Source organism: Macaca thibetana, chromosome 13, assembly GCF_024542745.1.
Source record: "Macaca thibetana thibetana isolate TM-01 chromosome 13, ASM2454274v1, whole genome shotgun sequence".
NCBI lineage: Eukaryota > Metazoa > Chordata > Mammalia > Primates > Cercopithecidae > Macaca > Macaca thibetana.
In genome coordinates, this window is record NC_065590.1 from 20,418,011 (window position 1) to 20,438,296 (window position 20,286).

The 20,286-nt window shown below is 42.4% G+C and overlaps 1 protein-coding gene across 4 annotated transcripts in view; it reads left to right on the top strand.

Moving 5' to 3' along the window:
• The window catches only part of REEP1 (receptor accessory protein 1), a 122,729-nt gene that overhangs the window by 63,395 nt on the left and 39,048 nt on the right, over positions 1-20,286 (top strand). For all 4 annotated transcript variants that reach the window (XM_050753111.1, XM_050753112.1, XM_050753113.1 and 1 more), the window contains exons 3-4: positions 11,184-11,260; positions 19,234-19,354. In XM_050753111.1, the coding sequence (XP_050609068.1) occupies positions 11,184-11,260; positions 19,234-19,354 (198 nt within the window). The remainder of the gene's footprint in view (positions 1-11,183; positions 11,261-19,233; positions 19,355-20,286) is intronic.

Sequence of the window (20,286 nt, forward strand, 5' to 3'; positions counted from 1 at the left end):
CGAGGTGGAATCATTTCAGCAGGCTTCAAGGTGTGGCGCTGCCTCTGGTTGTCTGGGACCTGACGCTGGGGTGGTTATGGTTGGGGAATATTGCTCAACTTGTGGGAACACCATAAAGGAAGTAATTTAGAGTATAGGCTCTGGACTGGTTAGTTTGCATATGAAGGGTGTGCTGGGGCAACGCTAGCCCTGGAAGGGCAGTCCCTCTGTAATCAGTGAGGCCCCAGATGCCAAAGCATCAAGAACACAGAAAACAAGAAAATGGAGTTCATATACCCGGTGACAGTGCATGAACATTAACTCAGGACATTTTTCCCTCCAGGCTAAGTGCCCTGCTCAAATTCCTGCCCACAGGGGAATTTCACTTCCCCACTCTCCCAGGGTCACCCCTGACTATATAGCCATCCACGGTGAGCTCATACAATCAGATGGTGCAGAGTCATCTGTAAGGCAGGCTTGACTTTTTTCTTTCTGTCATTTGGCACAGGGAATTCCCTGTGAGGCTGAAGTGCAGGGCCCAGATGCGTGAGGAGTGTGAAAGGCTTGAGAAATTGAGTGTGCCTGGTTAGAGGAGAGTCCAAAAGTGAGGTGAGGCTAAAGAAGTGGCTAAGCCTCCTCCTCTGCGCCCATAGGGAGGCCTTTGGCAGGCTGCCAGAAGCTCTGGCAGTGGGGTAGAGTGGACCACGGAATTTCAGCCAGCTGCTGTGGCTCATGGGAGGTCTCCAGGCCACTTCCTACCCTGAGCTCTGGAGCTTCTTGCTGTGGCTGAGGGTCACAGCATCTTTCCCATCTCTTCACTCCTATATCCTGTTCCTGACCAGTTTAGAGAGACTCCCCAGTCATGCTGTCAATGTTCCATTTGTCCAGAAGAGTTACTCCTGAATATTACCTTTCAAATTGGCCATAGCTCCCTCTCTCTATTCTGACTGAAGGCTCACCCAGGCTCCTCATCCCTATCTTGCAGGGAGGTTTGCATAGAATCTTTCAAACATGGAAAATTATATTTCAAACCTTGGGGAAAATAACTGTCATTTGATTTCCATGAGGAATGATGGAGAAAACCATTTCCTAGTAATTTTAGATGGATATGGTTTCCATCTCTGAGTCACCAGTGTTCCTTTGACCTTGTTAGCCTCAATGAATCATTCTCAGCTCCTTCTTTCTGCATGAAAGTATTTCAAAGGAGTGCATCATGGGAACTTCTTCAGGAGAATGCATTAAATCCCCTCTCAGACATGGCTGCAGCATCTCTGTCCATAGCCTCAACCTCCTTCCTGAGTTTGGTCTAGGAGTCTGTTGGGCATTCTTCTTGGCTGTCCTGAGCCACATAAAGCTCAAACTCTTCTACCTAAATTGGCTCTTTCTTTACTTTCTTGTTGGTGCAAGTGGCCCCATAATTATCAGTCACTGATGCCCTGACTTCACCAGGTGCCTTTTTTCCCTGGTGAAGTATGGAGTAATCTACTTAGTAGGCACTCATAGGGAGCATCTGTTGCCTCACAAACTAATTCTGTCTTTTCTTCTCAAAAAGCCATCTAGACAGTCTTTCTCAAAGTATATTCCTTCTTAGCCTTTTGAAACCATTCTTTCTGTCCCATTCACAGTGCCAGTATTCTAATCTGGTTGTTTGAAACATACTCATTCAGTACCTACTATATGTCAGGAACTGTTCTGGGTACTAGAGATATAATGATGTATAAGAAGAACTGGTCTCCACCCTCTGGGAGCTTACAGTGTATTGGGAAAAGCAGGGGAATAAACAGGTACTTTCACAGCAGTGTGATAAATGTTATGACAGGGAATGTGTGTGGTACTATAGAGAAAGACAAGGAGAGGGTACTTACCCAAACTTTGGGTACGTCCTAGAGGAGGTCATGTTTTTGCTGAGATCAGAGGGCTGAAATCAGAGGCAAAAAAAAGATGCTCTATTGAGAATTGAAAGATTCGTTATGGTTGGAGTGGAAAATGTGAGAGGGTAGGGGTGTGGATAAGCTTTTGATGAAACTAATTAGGGGCCAGTTTGCGGGTGTGGTGGATCACACCTGTAATCCCAGCACTTTGGGAGACTGAGGCAGGTGGATTGCTTGAGCTCAAGAGTTCAAGACCAGCCTGGGCAAAATGGTGAGACCCTGTCTCTACAAAAAATACAAAACAACTAGCTAGCCTTGGTGGCATGCACCTATAGTCCCAGCTACTCAAGAGGCTGAGGTGGGAGAATCACTTGAGCCCAGCAGGTCAAGACTGCAGTGAGCTGTGTTCGCACCACTGCACTTCAGCCTGAATGACAGAGTGAGACCCTGTCTCCCCTCAAAAAACAAAAAACAAAACAAAACAAAACAAAATAGGGGCCAGTTTATGCTAGGCCTCATAAGCCAATGTAAGGAATTTGGGCTTTATCTTAACAACAGTAAGGAACTATTGAAGGCTTTAAACTAGGAAAGAGAGTCACCCACTTTAGGCTTAAGAATTTGGTTTTGTTGTTGTTGTTGTTGTTGTTGTTGTTGTTATTGTCGTTTTGAGACAGGGTCTTGCTCTGTTGCCAAGGCTGGAGTACAGAGATATAATCACAGCTCACTGCAGCCTCGACCTGCCCAAGCTCAGGTGATCCTCCTGCCTCACCTACCCTAATAGCTGTGACTACAGTTGTGTATCACCATGCCCAGCTAATTTTTCTGTTTTTTATAGAGACAGGGTTTCACCACGTTGCCCAGGCTGGTCTCAAATTCCTGGGCTCAGGTGATCCACCTGCCTCAGCCTCTGAAAGTGCCTCAGTTCAGGCATGAGCCACCATGCCTGGCCTTAGGAAAATCATTTTGGCTGGAATTTGGTGGATGGATTGTGAAGGGGACAGAGGTGTAAAGGCCAGCATAAAGTTGTAACTCTGTTCTAAACAGGAGATGGTGATGGTCTGAAGTAAGGAAATGGCAGAGGGGAATGGAGAAAATAAGATAGGTTCAAGAAAAAAACAAGAGGATAGAAGTGACCAAACTTGGGGACTGGTTACCTGTGTTAGGTGAGGAATGTACAAATTTCCCTAGGGACAGTGTCTAGTCTAGAGTTAGAAGCAGATGTCTAGAACAGAGCCCTGGGGAGGAAATGAAGAGACAGAGAAGAAGTGGCAAGAAAAGCAAGTGGAAAACCAGGACAATTGTGGTGTTGGGAGAGCTTTTCAGTATGTGATTGTTTCACTAACAGTTGAAAAGTCAAGCAAATCAAGTAAAAACTGAAAAGAGGTTTCTTACCCTTCCTTGAAGTATGTTACAAAGTGGAGGCCCCAGTGAGAACAATTTTGATGTAATGGATGCACTGCAGTGAGCAAGTGAGGAATGAGAAAGTAGATCCTGCAAGTGTAGATGACTCAATGGAGATGTTTGTAGCTAAGGGTTGCATCAAGGAAGGGGATTTTTAAAAAATTTTCTGAGATGGAGTTTCGCTCTTGTTGTGCAGGCTGGAGTTCATCTTGATTCACTGCAACCTCTACTTCCCAGATTCAAGCAATTCTCCTGCCTCAGCCTCCTGAGTAGCTAAGATTGCAAGTGCATACCACCACGCCTGGCTATTTTTTTTTTTTTTTTTTGTATTTTTAGTAAAGATGGGGTTTCACCATGTTGATCAGGCTGGTCTCAAACTCCTGACCTCAGGTGATCCGCCCACCTCAGCCTCCGAAAGTGCTAGGATTACAGGCGTGACCTACCACGCCTGACCAAGGAAAGGGATTTTTAAAATTGTTATCATTGTCTTTTTGCTCTAATTGAAGACCCAAAGCATGAATTGACTACTAAAAATAAAAAGCCTATAGAGAAGGAATTCAGGCTCCTGACAATGTGTCTGGATACTGGTGTTGAGAATTCCCAGATCTTGAGCCCCAGAAGGCTATAGACTTTACAGTTGGACAAAACCTCATTTGCCCCCTGCTAAGGAGTCAGTCCTGCTACAGACAGCCTTGGCAGTGCTGTCTCAGACAGTAGTTATTTGATGGACTAAACCTACCTTGTTTTTCTGATAGAGAAGATCTGTAAGTAATCCATTGAGAAACATGTTTTAGAGTCACAAAGACAACAGGGATTCACCAGAACAGCTTTCATTTTTGAAAGATATTTTTGCTGGGTATAGAATTCTTGGGTGACATTTTTTTTTTCCTTTTAGCACTTTAAAGATGTTGTTCCATTTTCTCTGATATTCATTGTTTCCAATGAAAAGTCAGCTATAATTCTTATTTCCATTCTCCTGTGTGTAATGTTTCTTTCCATCCTCTCTGCTTTTAAGATTTTCTACATGGTTAGGATTATTCTTTTTTTCTCTTCTTTTGTTTCTTTTTTTTTTTTTTAAACAGTTTTACTATGACTGCCCTAGGTACGGTTTTCTTTTTCTTTGTATTTATCTTGCTTGGGATTCACTGAGTTTCCTGGTTCTTTGGGTTTGTTTGTTTGTTTGTTTGTTTGTTTGAGACAGAATCTTGCTCTGTTGCCCAGGCTGGAGTGCAAAGGCATGATCTTGGCTCACTGTAAACTTTGCCTCCTGGGTTCAAGCAATTCTTGTGCCTCAGCCTCCCAAGTACTGGGACTACAGTCACTTACCACCATGCCCAGCTAATTTTTACATTTTCAGTAGAGACAGGATTTCACCATGTTGCCCAGGCTGGTCTAGAACTCCTGGCCTCAAGCAATCCACCTACCTCAGTCTCCCAAAGTGCTCCCATCATGCCTGATCAGGGTTTATTTTTGATCAAATTTTAGAATTTTGTAGCCAGTATTCTTCAAGTGTTTTTTTGGTTCCATTCTCATGTTTCTTTCCTTCTGGAATTCCTATTACCTGCATGTTAGACTGCCTGATGCAGTTCAACAGATATTGAGCCTCTCAGTGTTGTTTTCCAATCTAGGCTTTAGTCTGCATGGCTTTAGTCTGGATTTGTCTTCAAATACACAGATCTTTTCTTTTGTTGTATCCAATCTGCTGTTAATTCTGTCATACTGTTTCATTTCAGATATTGTGCTTTGAATTCTAGGATATCATTTGTTTCTTTTTTAAGAGTTTCTTTCTTTCTCTTGAAATTCCCCATCTCTCCACTCATTATATTCACATTTTCTTTTAGATTATTTAACATAGTTATACTTTTTAAAGAAAAATATGGCCAGGTGCGGTGGGTCACACCTGCAATCCCAGCACTTTGGGAGGCCAAGGCGGGCAGATCACCTGAGGTCGGGAGTTCGAGATCAGCCTGACCAACATGGAGAAACCCTGTGTCAACTAAAAATACAAAATTAGCCAGGCGTGGTGGTGCATGCCTATAATCCCAGCTACTTGGGAGGCTGAGGCAGGAGAATCACTTGAGCCTGGGAGGCAAAGGTTACAGTGAGCCGAGATTGCACCATTGCACTCCAGCCTGGGCAACAAGAGCGAAAATCCATCTCAAAAAACAAACAAACAAACAAGAAACAAAAGAAAAATAATACTGAACACATCCTTTTCCTCCTAGGATAAGTATCTTATTATGTGGTGACAAAACAAAAGTTAGTTTTCATAATAAAAGCTTTGTTAATAAGTTGCTGTAAATTTGCTTATCTTCTTTGTGAAGTGTCTGTTCAAATGTTTTGCCCATTTTTTAATTGGGTTGTTTGTTTTCTTATTGTTGAGTTTTAAGAGTTCTTTGTATACGGTGAGTACAAGTCCTGAATCAGATATGTATCTTGCAAAATATTTTCTCCCAATCTGTGGGAGAAAATTGAGTTGTTTTCTTATTGTTGAGTTTTAAGAATTTTTTGTATATTTTAAATATAAGTGCTTTATCAGATATGTATTTTACAAATATTTCCTCCTAGTCTCCTTGTTCTCTAAATGTTATCTGTTCAGAGCATAAGTTTTTGATTTTATTATTATTTATTTCCTGACCACCTATTACCATCATGTCCTGCACTAGTGTTTCAGGTTTATTTTTAAATGTCCTTTGCTGGGAGAAAGGGTCCATTCATTCAGTTGGGAGCTTAAAATTTTATTTTTGGCTTACAATCCAGTATGTAGGTGGTTTGCTGGTAGCCTAAGAATCAAAAGAGCAATGTAAAATTGATACTTTGGCTTTGTTAGAATTCCTCACCTCACAGGGACTTCAGACCTCACTAGACAAATTGTAATATTGTCAAACCAAGGTAAAATATTTAGGACATTTGTCACTGAATGCCACAAAGTGTTATAATCTAGGAGTTAGCTAATTTTGTGGATGAAATGGTCTGTGACAACAAATTTCACTTAGACAATTTGGGGGACTAGTAGGATATTTTCCACAGTGGAGTCCAGTGTCAAAAGATAAAATTACAACAAATTTAGTTTAAATACCTCAGTTGGCTTTATTGTGAGCCTAGAATTGGGCAACACTTCATTCTATAAAATAGAACGAGTGTTCTAATAAGCTGAACTGAAGGGATTGGCTTTATAGAGAGAAGGGATGAAGAAAAAAGTTTTTAATTTTAATGATGTCCAACTTAACGATTTTTTTCTTTCATAGATCATACCATTGATGTTGTATCCAAAAACTCAGTTCCAAGCCCAAGGTCTTTAGATTTTCTTATATGTTGTCTTCTAGAAGTTTTTTAGTCTTGTGTTTTACATTTAGACCTATGATCCATTTGAGTTAATTTTTGTGAAAGATGTAAGGTGAGTACCTAGATCCATTTTTCATTGTTGTTATTGCATGTGAATGTCCAGTTTTCCCAGCATCATTTGTTAAAAAGACCATCTTTTCTCTACTGAATTGCTTTTGCTCCTTTGTCAAGGATCAAATGACTATACTTGTATGGGTCGATTTCTGGGATCTGTGTTCTGTTCCACTGATCTATTTGTTTATTTTTTCACCAATTCCACATGGTCTTGATTATTTTAGCTTTACATTAGGTCTTGAAGTCTGTTAGTTTTAGTCTTTCAATGTTGCTCTTCTTTGGTATTATATTAGTTGTTCTGGTCTTTTACCTTTCCATATAAACTTTAGAATCAATTTGTTGATATCCATAAAAAACTTGCTGGGATTGTGATTGGGGTTGCATTGAATCTATAGCTCAAGTTGGGAAGAACTGACATCTTGACAATATTGAGTTCTCCTATATGTGAACATGAAATATTTCTCACTTTATTTAGATCTTTGATTTCTATCATTTTTATAGTTTTCTTTATATAGACTTTTTACATAACCTGTTAGATACATTTCTAAGTTATTCATTTTTAGGTGGTACTAACATAAGTAGTATTTGTGTTTTAATTTCAAGTTCCAGTTATTATGTAGGAAAGCAATGGACTTTCATGTATTCACCTTGTATCCTGTAACCTTGCTATAATCATTTATTAATTCCAGGAGGATCTTTTGGTGAGTTCCTTGGAATTTTCTACATAGACAGTTACACCATCTATGAGGAAAGATGCTTTTATCTCTTTCTTCCCAGTCCGTATATGTTTTCTGTTTCTTGTCTTATTGCATTATCTGACACTTCCATTATGATATAGGAGTGATAGAAGAGAGTATCTTTGCCCTTTTTCTGATCTTAGGAGGAAATCATCTATTTTCTCACCAGTAAGTCTAATGTTAGCTGTAGGGGTTTTTTTTTTAATATGTTCTTTATCAAGTTGAGGAGCATCCCTTCTATTTTTACTTTGCTAAGGTTTTTTTAAGTCACAAATGGGTGTTGGATTTTTTTCATTACTGATTCAGTTTCTTAAATAGACTGTGTGCCCTTTGCACATTTTTAACTTTTATTGTTGAGTTGTAAGAGTTTTTTTATATATTTAGATATAAGTACCTTATCAGATGAATGATGTGCAAATATTTTCTACCATTTTATGGATTGTCTTTTTACTTTCTTGATGGTGCCCTTTGAAGCAAAAAAGTTTTTAATTTTGAAGAAGTCTAATTTGTCTTTTTTTTGAGGTTGGATCTTGCTCTGTTGCCCTGGCTGAAGGGCGGTGACATGATCATAGCTTACTGCAGCCTTGAACTCCTGGGCTCAAGCCATCCTCCTGCCTCAGCCTCCCAAATAGCTAGCTAGGACTAGAGTTGTGTGACACCATGCCTGGCTACTTTTTGAGTTTTTTAGTGGAGACAGTGTGTATTAGTCTGTTTTCACACTGCTATAAAGAACTTCCCTGAGACTGGGTAATTTAGAAATGAGATTTAATTGACTCACAGTTCTGCATGGAGAGGGAGGCCTCAGGGAACTTACAATCATGGTGGAAGGTGAAGGGGAAGCAGGCATATTCTTCACAAGGTGGCAGGACAGAGAGAGAGAGCAGAGGAAACTACGTCTTTTAAAACAATTAGATCTTGTGAGAACTCACTCACCATCATGAGAACCACATGGGGGAAACCGCCCCCATAATCCAATTACCTCCCACCAGGTCCGTCCTCTGACATGTGGGGATTAAAATTGGATTACAATTTGAGATGAGATTTAAGTGGGGACACAGCCACACAGCCAAACCATATCATGGGGTCTCACTATGTTGCCCTGGCTGATCTCAAATTCCTGGCCTCAAGCAATTCTCTCACCTTGGCCTCCCAATAGATTGTTTTGTTTTGTTTTGTTTTGTTTTGTTTTGTTTTCCCGAGACAGAGTCTCGCTCTGTCACCCAGGCTGGAGTGCAGTGGCCCAATCTCAGCTCACTGCAACCTCCTCCCCCCCGGGTTCATGCCATTCTCCTGCCTCAGCCTCCCAAGTAACTGGGACTACAGGCACCCGCCACCATGCCCGGCTAATTTTTTGTATTTTTAGTGGAGACGGGTTTTCACAGTGTTAGCCAGGATGGTCTTGATCTCCTGACCTTGTGATTCACCTGCCTCAGCCTCCCAAAGTGCTGGGATTACAGGTGTGAGCCACTGTGCCTGGCCTTTTAGTTTGTTTTTTGTGTGTGTGTGTGTGTGTGTGTGCTTTTGGTGGTATATCTAAGAAAGCATTGCCTGATCCAAGGTCAGAAAAATTTAATTATATGTTTTCTTGTAAATGTTTTGTAATTTTAACTCTTACATTTAGGTCTCTGATCCATTTGAAGTTAATTTTTGTATATGGTGTGAAGTTGTTCAACTTTATTCTTTTACATGTGGATATCTAGTTATCTCAAAACATATTGATACCTTTTAAAGCCCTCGTCTGCTAATTTTAATATTGAAGTCATCTGTGGATCTGTTTCTCTTGACCAATTTTTCTCCTAACCATGGATTATATTTTCCTATTCCCTCACATATATAGTATTTTATTGTATACAGAAACTTGTGTGTGATTCATTATGGAAACCCCAGATATTTTATACATTTTTCTTATTTTTTTATGTTTATAGCTTTAAGGGGGTACAAGTGCAGGTTTGTTACGTGGATATATTGCATAGTGATGAAGTCTGGGCTTTTAGTGTAACCATCGCCCAAGTAGCATAAATTGTACCCATTAGGTAGTTTCTCATCCCTCATCCCCTCCTACTTACCCACCTTTTCAAGTCTCCAAAGTCTATTAAGCCACTCTCTATGTCCATGTGTACACATTATTTAGCTCCTATTTATAAGTGAGAACATGCAGTATTTGACTTTCTGTTTCTGAGTTATTCTACTTATGATAATGGACTCCAGTTCCATCGATATTGCTGCAAAAGACATGATTTTTTTTAATGGTTGAGTAGTATTCCATTGTGCATATATATATATACCCCAATTTCTTTATTCAGTCATCCATTGATAGACACTTGAGTTGTAGATTTATTTTTGCCTTCTTGTGAAGAATGTTGAGTGTTGTTCTAGCAGGCAGTTAAATTCAGGCAGATCACCTTGACCCTGTGGCAGCTAGACAAGTTTTGTTTGGACAGGTGTATTTCAATTTTGCTCTTAGTCATTTTTTTTTTTTTACTGTAATTTTTACTGCTAAGATGTGGTCCTCCAGGTGTTTCACTGGAAATTCCTAATGCTTACCAAACCCCTCTAACTTTGCATGACTTGAATTCCAAACTTTGTTTCCCCAACAGTGGTCAGAAGCTGAATCTCTGCTCAACTCTGAGCTTTTCAACTTTCCAGCTGTTTATATCTACATTTATATCTATATGTATTTATGTCTATATTATTATACAGACTTCTTTGTTTGGAGTCTTACCTGCTTCTGTGCATTTCAGGGACCTGCCAGGTTTTTGAAGGGAATTTATATGTAGATTTTTGGGGCTGCTCCTTTATGGCTTCCCTATTTCTGAGATTTTTCTCTGTCCAATTCCAGTATCTCTGGCAGTCTCAAACTCCACTCTCCATTTCTTTGGACAAATAAGACTGTGGATTTGTGCTCGAGTTCTGTCTGCCCCATGATGTGCAGTGTCCTCAGCCACACTGACCTGTACTAACCCAGTGTGCTTCCCGTACTCCAAAGCTTGAATCCCTTGCAATCTCTGTCTGCTTTTTATATTGCTCTCCAGTGCCTTCAAACAGTTGTTTTGAAATATTTTGTTTGGTGTTTATTATCATTATTAGTAGGAGCCTTAGTTCAATATAAGCTACCCTACTTTTGCCAGAAGCCAGGAGGAGTAGACTAAGGAATCTGGACTTGATTCTCCAGGCTGGGATATTTTAAATGGGGTGATAGTCTGATGAGTTTATACTTTCGGGAGAATAGTACAGGGGTGGCCTGGTATTAGAATGGGTTGCTGAGGGGAAGTCATGAAACAAGGGAAGTAGGAGTAGTTTAAGAGAGAGGGGGAAGAGGCCTTAGTTAGGGGAGAAAGGCAGTAGAAATTAAAAAGGATGGTCACATGGGAGAGATAAAAAGGAAGATCAGGATTCTTAGATTACTACTACACCATCCCAGAGAGTCTGGCCCAGTTACACTTCATTCCAGGGTGTGTTTGTGTGGAGGCCTAGAGCATTTTCTCCCCTGATGTTAGTTCTGAAAAATGACCTGACTGAATCCTGGGTCACTCTTGGTCTGCAGGTCTCCCTGGCTCACTTGTGGGCCATTTGACCTTCAGCCTGAGTCAGCTGTGGAACAGCCCATTTGCTTCCAGTTTCAAGATCTGGAGCAGAACTGGACATAAGCTGAGGAAGGATAAGGAGAAGGCTACAAATGCAGGCTGCGTCACCTGGATGTGCCTCCGTATCTGCCACCAGGGCCTGTTCTTCCTGGTATTGGGCAGCGTTTTTCCTAGACCTTTTCTACCAGCTGTGTTGCTTTCTGTTTCAACAGGTCAAATGGATGATGTACTGGATTATATTTGCACTTTTCACCACAGCAGAGACATTCACAGACATCTTCCTTTGTTGGTAAGTACTCCAGGAGTTGGGACGTTTCTAAGGATGATTTTGCTTAGTGTCAGTCAGGGGGAGGTGGGAAAGGGCTGAACCCAGCCTCAAACCTCACCTCAGGCCAGAGACACAAGTGCAGGGATGTTAACTGGAGCATTTTCAATAGATTAGTCTACAAAGTTGTTCTTCAAGTAAATATTTATTGAATGACCTTATAAAGAGCAGTTATTGTTCTAAGCCCTGGGAATATAGTCATGGACAGGACAGATAAACGTCCTCAATTAATGGAGTTGGTAAAGATGCATTCGTATGTTAAAAAAAGAAAAGGAGCGAAAGAAACAATACACAAAAATTTACAGGAAAAACTGAGTTTCCTTCTCACTCAATTCATTGTCAACGTAATCACTACTCAGAGTTGTGCATCCTCTTAAAAAACTAATATATGGCCTGGGCATTGTGGCTCATGCCTGTAATCCTAGCACTTTGGGAGGCCAAGGCAGGTGGATCACCTGAGGTCAGGATTTTGAGACCAGCCGGGCTAACATGGTGAAACCCCATCTCTACTAAAAAAAATACAAAAAAATAATTAGCCAGGCGTGGTGGCGCACGCCTGTGGTCTCAGCTACTTGGGAGGCTGAGGTGGGGGAATCACTTGAACCCAGAAGGTAGAGGTTGCAGTGAGCCAGGATTACATCATTGCACTCCAGCCTGGGTGACAAAGCAAGACTCTGTCTCAGAAAAAAAAAAAAAAAAAAAAACTAGTATGTGTGTGTGTGTGTGTATATACACACATTTTACACACACTTCTTTTTTTAAAAAAGCAATATTATAGTATACGTAAGAGTTCTCACTTTGCTTATTAAATTTATTTTGGAAATACTTTTATATGAGCATAAATACATCTACCTGTTATTTTAATGGCGACATAATATTTCATGGCATAGATGGAGCATAATTTATTTAAGTCATCCTCTTTTGATGGCCATTTAAGTTGATACCCATTTTTTTCTCTTATAAGTAATGCAGCTATTTCCAGCAATGAAGCAATTAAAAACAAGCTATATCTTTGTATTGCTGTATTGTGCCTTCTTAGGCAAAAGAAGCTGTAAATAATATATCGATTTCTGTTTGTATTTAAAGAGTTGTGTGTGTATACATGTGAATGTGAATGTGTATTAAAAGTAGTGTGGAAAATATAGTTAACGAGGGTTATTTCTACGACTTGGGATCGTGGGGTTGGGTTTGTATTTGCTGTGTTGTACGAATGTTTTAACCATGGTCAAGTGTCATCAGAGAAAGTAATAAAGATATTTCCACTTTGGAGAAAACAGGTTCTTACCCAAAAAGGATCAGTATGAAATTACCCTCTGGGATGTCCTAGGCCAAGGAACAGACCTGAATAGCACTCTCTGAATCCTGTTTTGAGTCAATGGCCTTAATTATCTTAGTATGTACTTTTCCCCATAACATAGCTTTCACCTCCACTGAGAGAAATAGATGTCCCAGCCATTGTGGCCTCAAACTGTAGTGAAGGAGTCTGGATTTCCTAAATCAGTGTGCTTGTGCCTTCGTGCCCTGCACCACACACAGATAATGCAGCAGACTCTGGATGGAGCTGAGTCTCCTTAAGTGGAGACACAGCTCTCTGCTGAGCCATCCCTTGTCTCCCTGAGGCCTTAAGGTTGACACTGGAAGTCAGGCCATTTTGTACAGAGCTACATCAGGAAGACTCCTGTCTGATTCACAAAGATGAGAGTAGAGGCCAGCCCAGTCAAGACTGTGTAGTCAATTAAATAGCAGGTCCTGCCATCCAGCCTTTCCTCCTTAACAAGGCCTCTGTCTGGTGCTAGGGTCCTCTTCTGTCCTCCCGTGTTAGTCTCACAAGCTCATTCCTGGGGATATCAGCATTTCAGCCTCACTGCTTTTTGCTGGGTGGAAATCCTATCTGATGATGGCTGTGTTCCTCCTGGATAGCTGGAATATGCCCTTACCTGTGGCCCTGGAATTTCAGAGTTTCGTATCTAGTAAGTGCTCAAAAACTATTTCTGGAATTGATTTCATTTTGATTTTGGGAGTCATACTAGTTTTCTATTGCTGCCTTAACAAATTACCACAAATTTAACAGCTTAAAACAGTACAAATGTTTGATTCCACAGCTCCTATAAGTCAGAAGTACAGGTGGAATCATCCTCTGCTTATAATCTCACAAGACCAGAATCAAGGTGTGGGCCAGCCTGGTCTCTTATCTGAAGGCTCTGGAGAAGATTCCCCTTCCAGGCCCATTCAGATTGTTGGCAGAATTCAGTTCCTTATGATTGTGGGACTGAGGTCCCCATCTTCTTGACACATGCCACCACCTTCATCTTCAAGCCAGCGATGGCATGTTGAGTCCTGCCCATGCTTTGAATCTCTGTCTGCTTCTGCCACCAGTTAGGAAGGATCTTTGCTTTTGTTTTAAGGGCTCGTGTGATTAGATTAGACCTACCCCAATAGTCCCATATAATCTCCCTATTTTAAAGTCATCTGATCAGCAACCTTCATTACATCTGCAAAGTCCCATTTGCCATGTAAAGTAACGTATTCATGGGAGTTATACCAAGGAAGAAGAACTTGGCCAAAATTCTGCTGACCACAGGAGGACTTTTGATACCTGGTATATTTGGAGCAGGTATGGGTAGCATCCCCCTCTCTTCCTGACCCATGTGGAGGCCTCTTCTGTTCCCTCATTTGGTCTCTTAGCTGGGGGTGTCCAGGCAGTTTGTGGGTGGGAAATGAGGGTCCTTCGCTCTTCTCCTGGTGGCCTGAGCTCTGCTTCTGCAGGAAAGAGGCTCCTTGGGAACTTTTCTGCCTGCTTTATCCCACAGCCTGATCATGCCCTCACCCTGCTTTCTCTTTTTCTCCCAACCTCCAGGTATCATAGATCCTAGTCTTCTTCTGGGAGGGTCCTCTGTCTCCCTCCTTCCTCTCACGCTGAGAACAGGCACAGGATGGGCCCATCAGGGAATGTAGGAATTTTGCTTCACTTCCAAGGACATGGGCACCATCTCCGCAGCTCTGAGCATTCTTTACTATTAAAAAAGGTTAAGGGGAGAGCTTCTGTCCTAAAATATGTCTTCTGTCTTCCTAGAAGCACCTTTAACTTCTGTTCTCTTCCAGAATTGGAGCCCCTTGTATGGACCCTCTCTTCCTCACTCTTCACTCACCCCCATTCCCTTCTTCCCACTTCTCCCCTAGCGCAGGTCCCTTTTCATGGTTAACTTTGTAAAACTTTCCATCTTGATGAAAACAGCAATTATTTATGGTCCCAGAATAGATAAGATGGTGGTTTGTTTCACAGGTTGTAGAGGTGATTTCATTTAGTTTTTTTTTTCTTAAATTATAAAATAATACAGTCTGGGCATGGTGGCTCACACCTGTAATCTCAGCACTTTGGGAGGCCGAGGCAAGTAGATCACTTGAGGCCAGAAGTTCGAGACCAGCCTGGCAAACATGGTGAAACCCCGTTTCTACTAAAAAATACAAAAATTAGCCAGGTGTAGTGGTGCAGCACCTGTTGTCCCAGCTATTCAGGAGGCTAAGGCAGGAGAATCGCTTGAACCCGGGAGGCAGAGGTTGCAGTGAGCCAAGATTGCACTACTGCACTCCAGCCTGGCGACAGAGCGAAACTCTATCTCAAAAAAATAAAAATAAAATAAAATAATACATACATAAGGAAAAATGAAATAGAAACAACACACTGAAGAGTAAGTGTCTCTCCTCCCCCTCTCCTCCCCCAGACCCACAGTCTCCCTCCCTAGAAGTACCATTGGTTTGTTTGTTTTTTGTTTTTTTTGTTGTTGTTGTTGGAGACGGAGTGCAGTGGCGCAATCTTGGCTCACTGCAACCTCTGCCTCCCAGGTTCAAGCGATTCTCCTGCCTCAGCCTCCCGAGTAGCTGGGACTACAGGCATGTGCCACCATGCCTCGCTAATTTTTTGTATTTTCACCATGTTAGCCAGGATGGTCTCTATCTCCTGACCTCGTGATCTGCCCACCTCAGCCTCCCAAAGTGCTGGGATTATAGGCGTGAGCCACCATGCCTGGCCAGTAACAACGTTAAAAGTTACTTGTGTTTTCTTTTCTTCCAGAAATGCTCTCTACACATTTATTGCATGTGTTTTGGACAGTTTCATCCCATGTCTAACCCTCTTAGAATACATCTGCCCCTCTAGAGTGTCTGGGTGTTATATGGGGAGAGTCGGGAGATGACAGCTGCCCTGTGCTCCCCAGTGCTGTGTATATGCCTTGGAAAAGATGGAGGAAATGTGGTGGGTGCATCTGGCCTTTTCAAATACATCCCAGAGGTCAGGGTTCTTCAAGGAGTTCTCATTACAAAATGAGTAGGGCCTTTGTCTGACTCTCAAGGTAGGCTGGAAGAAGACTTGGTGGTGATTGTGTTGGTAGAGCCAAGGGACCCCAAGGCCTCTAGGAAGCACAAGGTCTGAGTGGATCAGCCTAGATTATCTTGTGATGCCTGTCAAGGACCTGGTTTTGTATGTGGTGATTCCAGAGGCAGCAGGACTGTTCCCCTCCAACCCATGCCCCCACACTTCAGTGACAGAGATTTTCAGGCTTTATGTGGGGAGGGCCTGGCTTTAAATCCGGAGTCAGCATACTTTTTTTTGTAAAGGGCCAGATAGTAAATGTTTTGAGCTTTCAGGCCATATGATCTTTATTGCAACTGCTCAACTCTGCTATGAGCATGAAATGAACCATAGACAATTAATAAATCATTGTGCATAACACTGTTCCAATAAAACTTTATTTATAAAAACAGATGACAGGCTGGATTTGGCCCATGGGCCATGGGTTATTGGGACCCCTGGATCCATTCTAGCAAGCAACAGAGACCCCTCTGACAAACTCAAGGAAAAGAAAATAAAACAATGACACTGTTGGTAGATGCTGAAGTAACTCACAGAATAAAAGGAAAAGCTGAAAAACTAAGACTCTGGAAAGGGAGGAGCCAGAGAGCCTCAGGAACCCTAGCACTGAAGCACTGCCAGTTACTCCCCTCAGCACTGTTCACAAAGAGGTTCCCTTGTAGCTCGGCTGTAGTAGCTAAAGATCATAACCATAGTAAATATCCATTCATGGGGGCCTGAGCCAGTGCTCATACACTCATATACAGCCATTAAGATGAGTGAGATAGGCCGGGCACAGTGGCTCATGCTTGTAATCCCAGGCGGGCGGATCACCTGAGGTCAGGAGTTCAAGATCAGCCTGACCAACATGGTGAAAGCCCGTCTCTACTAAAAATACAAAAATTAGCTGGGCATTGTGATGCACACTTGTAATCCCAGCTACTTGGGAGGCCAAGACAGGAGAACTGGTTGAACCCAGAAGGTGGAGGTTGCAGTGAGCTGAGACCGTGCCGTTGCACTTGAACTAGGCATCAGAGTGAAACTCTGTCTCAAAAAAAAAAAAAAGATGAGTGAGGTAGCTCTCCCTGTACGGGTATGAAATAGTCCCCAAGGCATACTGTTGATTGTGTGTATGTGCTGGAAGAAGCAAGATGTAGTAATGGGTGTATAGAATGCTTCTGTCTGTTGAGGGCAACTCAGGGAGTCATATATACCTACATGATGTATGCCTGGCCCTAGTCTATCTCTGGAAGGATATGCAAGTAACTGATAATGTTTTTGCTTTTAGAAAAGGGACTAGGGGTCAGGTGGGGGAAGGAGACTCTTTGTTGTATATGCTTTTGGACTTTTAGAATTTTTTTAAACTATATGCATGCATGACCTATTTTTTAAAAAGACATATTATATGTAATAAATAAAAGAGCTGCAGTGCGACAGATTATGTGTGTGTCTTGTGTTGGTGTCTGAGCTTGTTGGATTCATTTCCTTTCCCTTTGGTGCTGGTGAATACTTGTTTTCAAAACAAAAGTTCCTCCATTATTAATCACCAGAGTGTTCAAATGTGGGAGAATCACACCTCTGTTCTTCAGTCTCTCTCTTTTCTGGCTGTGAAACATTAAACAATCTTGCCACGAAAGTGCCCACTAATTGCTGAGGGAATATTCAGGAAGCACCCACCAGAGGCAGAAGGCAGGGGGCCAGGAGACCTTGGTGAAGAAAGGAGGCGTGGGTAGGGCTGCTAACTGGGGGATGGGGTGTCTGTGTGAGAGTTAAGGGTCCTCGAATAACTTGCTCTTTTTGATTTTCTGATCGCTTATCTGGGGAGGATGCCTGGAAATGACTTTCTGATCTTTAAGACTAGGACAGGTGACAGTCTCATCTCATAGCATCAGGTTTTAAGGATACCCGGGATTTGTTTTAAGCAAGTGTGGGTAAGACACAGACATGGAAATAATTATCGCGAAGGGAGAAGTTTCTTTACTCACAGATTGCTAGAAACAGGAGACACAGCACACTATGCAGAGCCACATTGGGGACCACTCAGGGTCCGTCAGGAGAAGAGGAAGGAACCGGGGTGAGGGCCGTTATCAGTTCCATGCTGAAGGAAGAAAAGGGCAAAGCAGGGTGGGCAGGGTTGGGCTTGGCTGGTTTGAATAATCTCAGTGGGCTCTGGGGTATATGGGCTGTCTCTGGTTGTCTAGCCCTGGCCCTGGGGTGATTGGGGCAGGTGGATGGTGGCCTGGAATGTGAGAGTCCATTAGAGGCCGTGGCTGGAGCCTGGGCCCATGGATTGGTTGGTTTGCATATGAAAGATATGTTGCAGGTGAGTTCTTTACTATCTCTAGCAATTGGCTCACCTTGGGAGGGGCGGTTCCTCCAGAGTCAGCAAGGCCCCAAAGTACATCGGGATTCAGAAAATAAAAAATAAACCATAAACACATGGTTACTACACCTCTGGACTGCCAAATATGGTTGCTCAGGTTGTTCACAGCGCACGATATCTGACCAAGGTAAACGGGGCTGAAATCCAGACCAAGCTCTGTGGTTCATGTGGCCACAGAACTACTTCCAGTCGAACAGGCCATTTTTCTTCTAATACATTCAAAGGCACCATGTGGGCTAGCACTATGGCACTTGTCTCAGGTTTCTGTTCTATATTATTTGTGATTATTTTATAAATCATTTCATTTAGTTTTTTTTTTTTTTAATTATAAAATAATACGGTCTGGTCATGTTTCCCTGACTGGACCCTTAGTTCCAAGGATGCCAGAATCTTGTCTGTGTTTCCCACTGGACGGGAAGATCCAAGAGGGCAGGAATCAGGTCTTTGCTCACGGTTGCCTCTCTGTACCTCCTTGTACCTGGTGCTCAGTACAAGCTTGCACGTACAGGGCCTGGGTGCCTGTGGGGGGACAAATCAATGAACAAGCTTGAGGGTATGCAGGACTGCAAACTCCAAAATTATGTGTTATCTGCACTGTGGACTCTTCTATTTCATGGCACTGAGAAGATCAAAATCTGTTTGCCTGCCATTGACTTGAGTAGGGTGAGTAGCATTCTCCTTCCTATCAAGAGCTAGGCTCTTGTCCCTGCCTCTATTTGGGCCAAGAATTCATTCTCAGTCTAGAGATTTTTTTGTCAGCTCCTCCCTGCTGTAATTCCTTCTGGTGTTTTTGCCTTCTTGGATGTGAGTGAAGATGAGTGACTGGGTGTACAGCACGGAAGAGATCCCCTGAGCCTGTAGGCTGTGGCCGGAGCCCCAGCTCCAATCTAAATGAGCACAGCCCAGCAGGAAGCTCCAGCCTGTGCCAGGCAGGGTCATGGGGGTGATTGCTGGAGAGAACCTGTGTTCCTGATTTGCTTTGGTAACAAAAGAAAACACGAACTGGTTTTCAAAGAGAGGCGTTGGGGTTGTACTGTGTGTGTGTGCAAGTGTGTACCCTTGCCGTCATGGGTGGAGGACAGGAATCTGGGAAACTTGCAGCGGTATGTAAGCAGGAGAGGCGTCCTTGCCGCCCACCAGGTCTCCTTCAAAAGGGCAGTGTTGCTGAGAACCTAACAGAACTTGTGTTTTCCTCTGTCTCTCCAGGTTTCCATTCTATTATGAACTAAAAATAGCATTTGTAGCCTGGCTGCTGTCTCCCTACACAAAAGGCTCCAGCCTCCTTTACAGGAAGTTTGTACATCCCACTCTATCTTCAAAAGAAAAGGTAATGTGTGCTGCCATGCCTTTCATTCTTTCTAGCAAGCGAGAAAATAAGTGATAAATAAAAAGGGATGATCTTATTGCAGGAGACTTCTCATTTGGCTCTCCTTTGCCTCCAGCAAGTCATTCCTCCTAATCTTTTTTTTTTTTAAGTGTATTTCTGGGATGTGTTTAGAAATAGTGGTGAAGTTCTCTAAAAGATGTTATTTGTCATTATTTACTGGAAAACATTTCCATAAATTGAAACAAAAGAAAGAAAAAAATTCACTCACAATTTAACCACGCAAACTGAATTTCCTTCCTTTTGTCATGCTTAGCCCCTGACCTTTTATAGATATGATTTTTACATAGTCTATTTTGAATCTTACCTGGAAGCCAGGTGCAGTGGTGCATGCCTGTAATCCCAGCTACTCAGGGGTATAAGGTGGGAGAATCACTTGATCCCAGAAGTTCAAAGCCAGCCTGGGCAACCTAGAGAGTCCTCATCTCTAAAAAAAACAGAAAGAAAGATTAAAATTTTATGTAGAATTTTTAAAATGAGTTTTAAAACTTAAAATACATAAAATATTTGTATCCTGAGATCTTTTTTTTTTTTTTTTTTGAGACGGAGTCTCGCTCTGTTGCCCAGGCTGGAGTGCAGTGGCCGGATCTCAGCTCACTGCAAGCTCCGCCTCCTGGGTTTACGCCATTCTCCTGCCTCAGCCTCCCCAGTACCTGGGACTACAGGTGCCCGCCACCTCGCCCGGCTAGTTTTTTGTATTTTTTAGTAGAGACGGGGTTTCACCGTGTTAGCCAGGATGGTCTTGATCTCCTGACCTCGTGATCCGCCCGTCTCGGCCTCCCAAAGTGCTGGGATTACAGGCTTGAGCCACCACGCCCGGCCTGTATCCTGAGATCTTAAATGTGTTTGCACACAAATCCATTTCTACTTGGTCT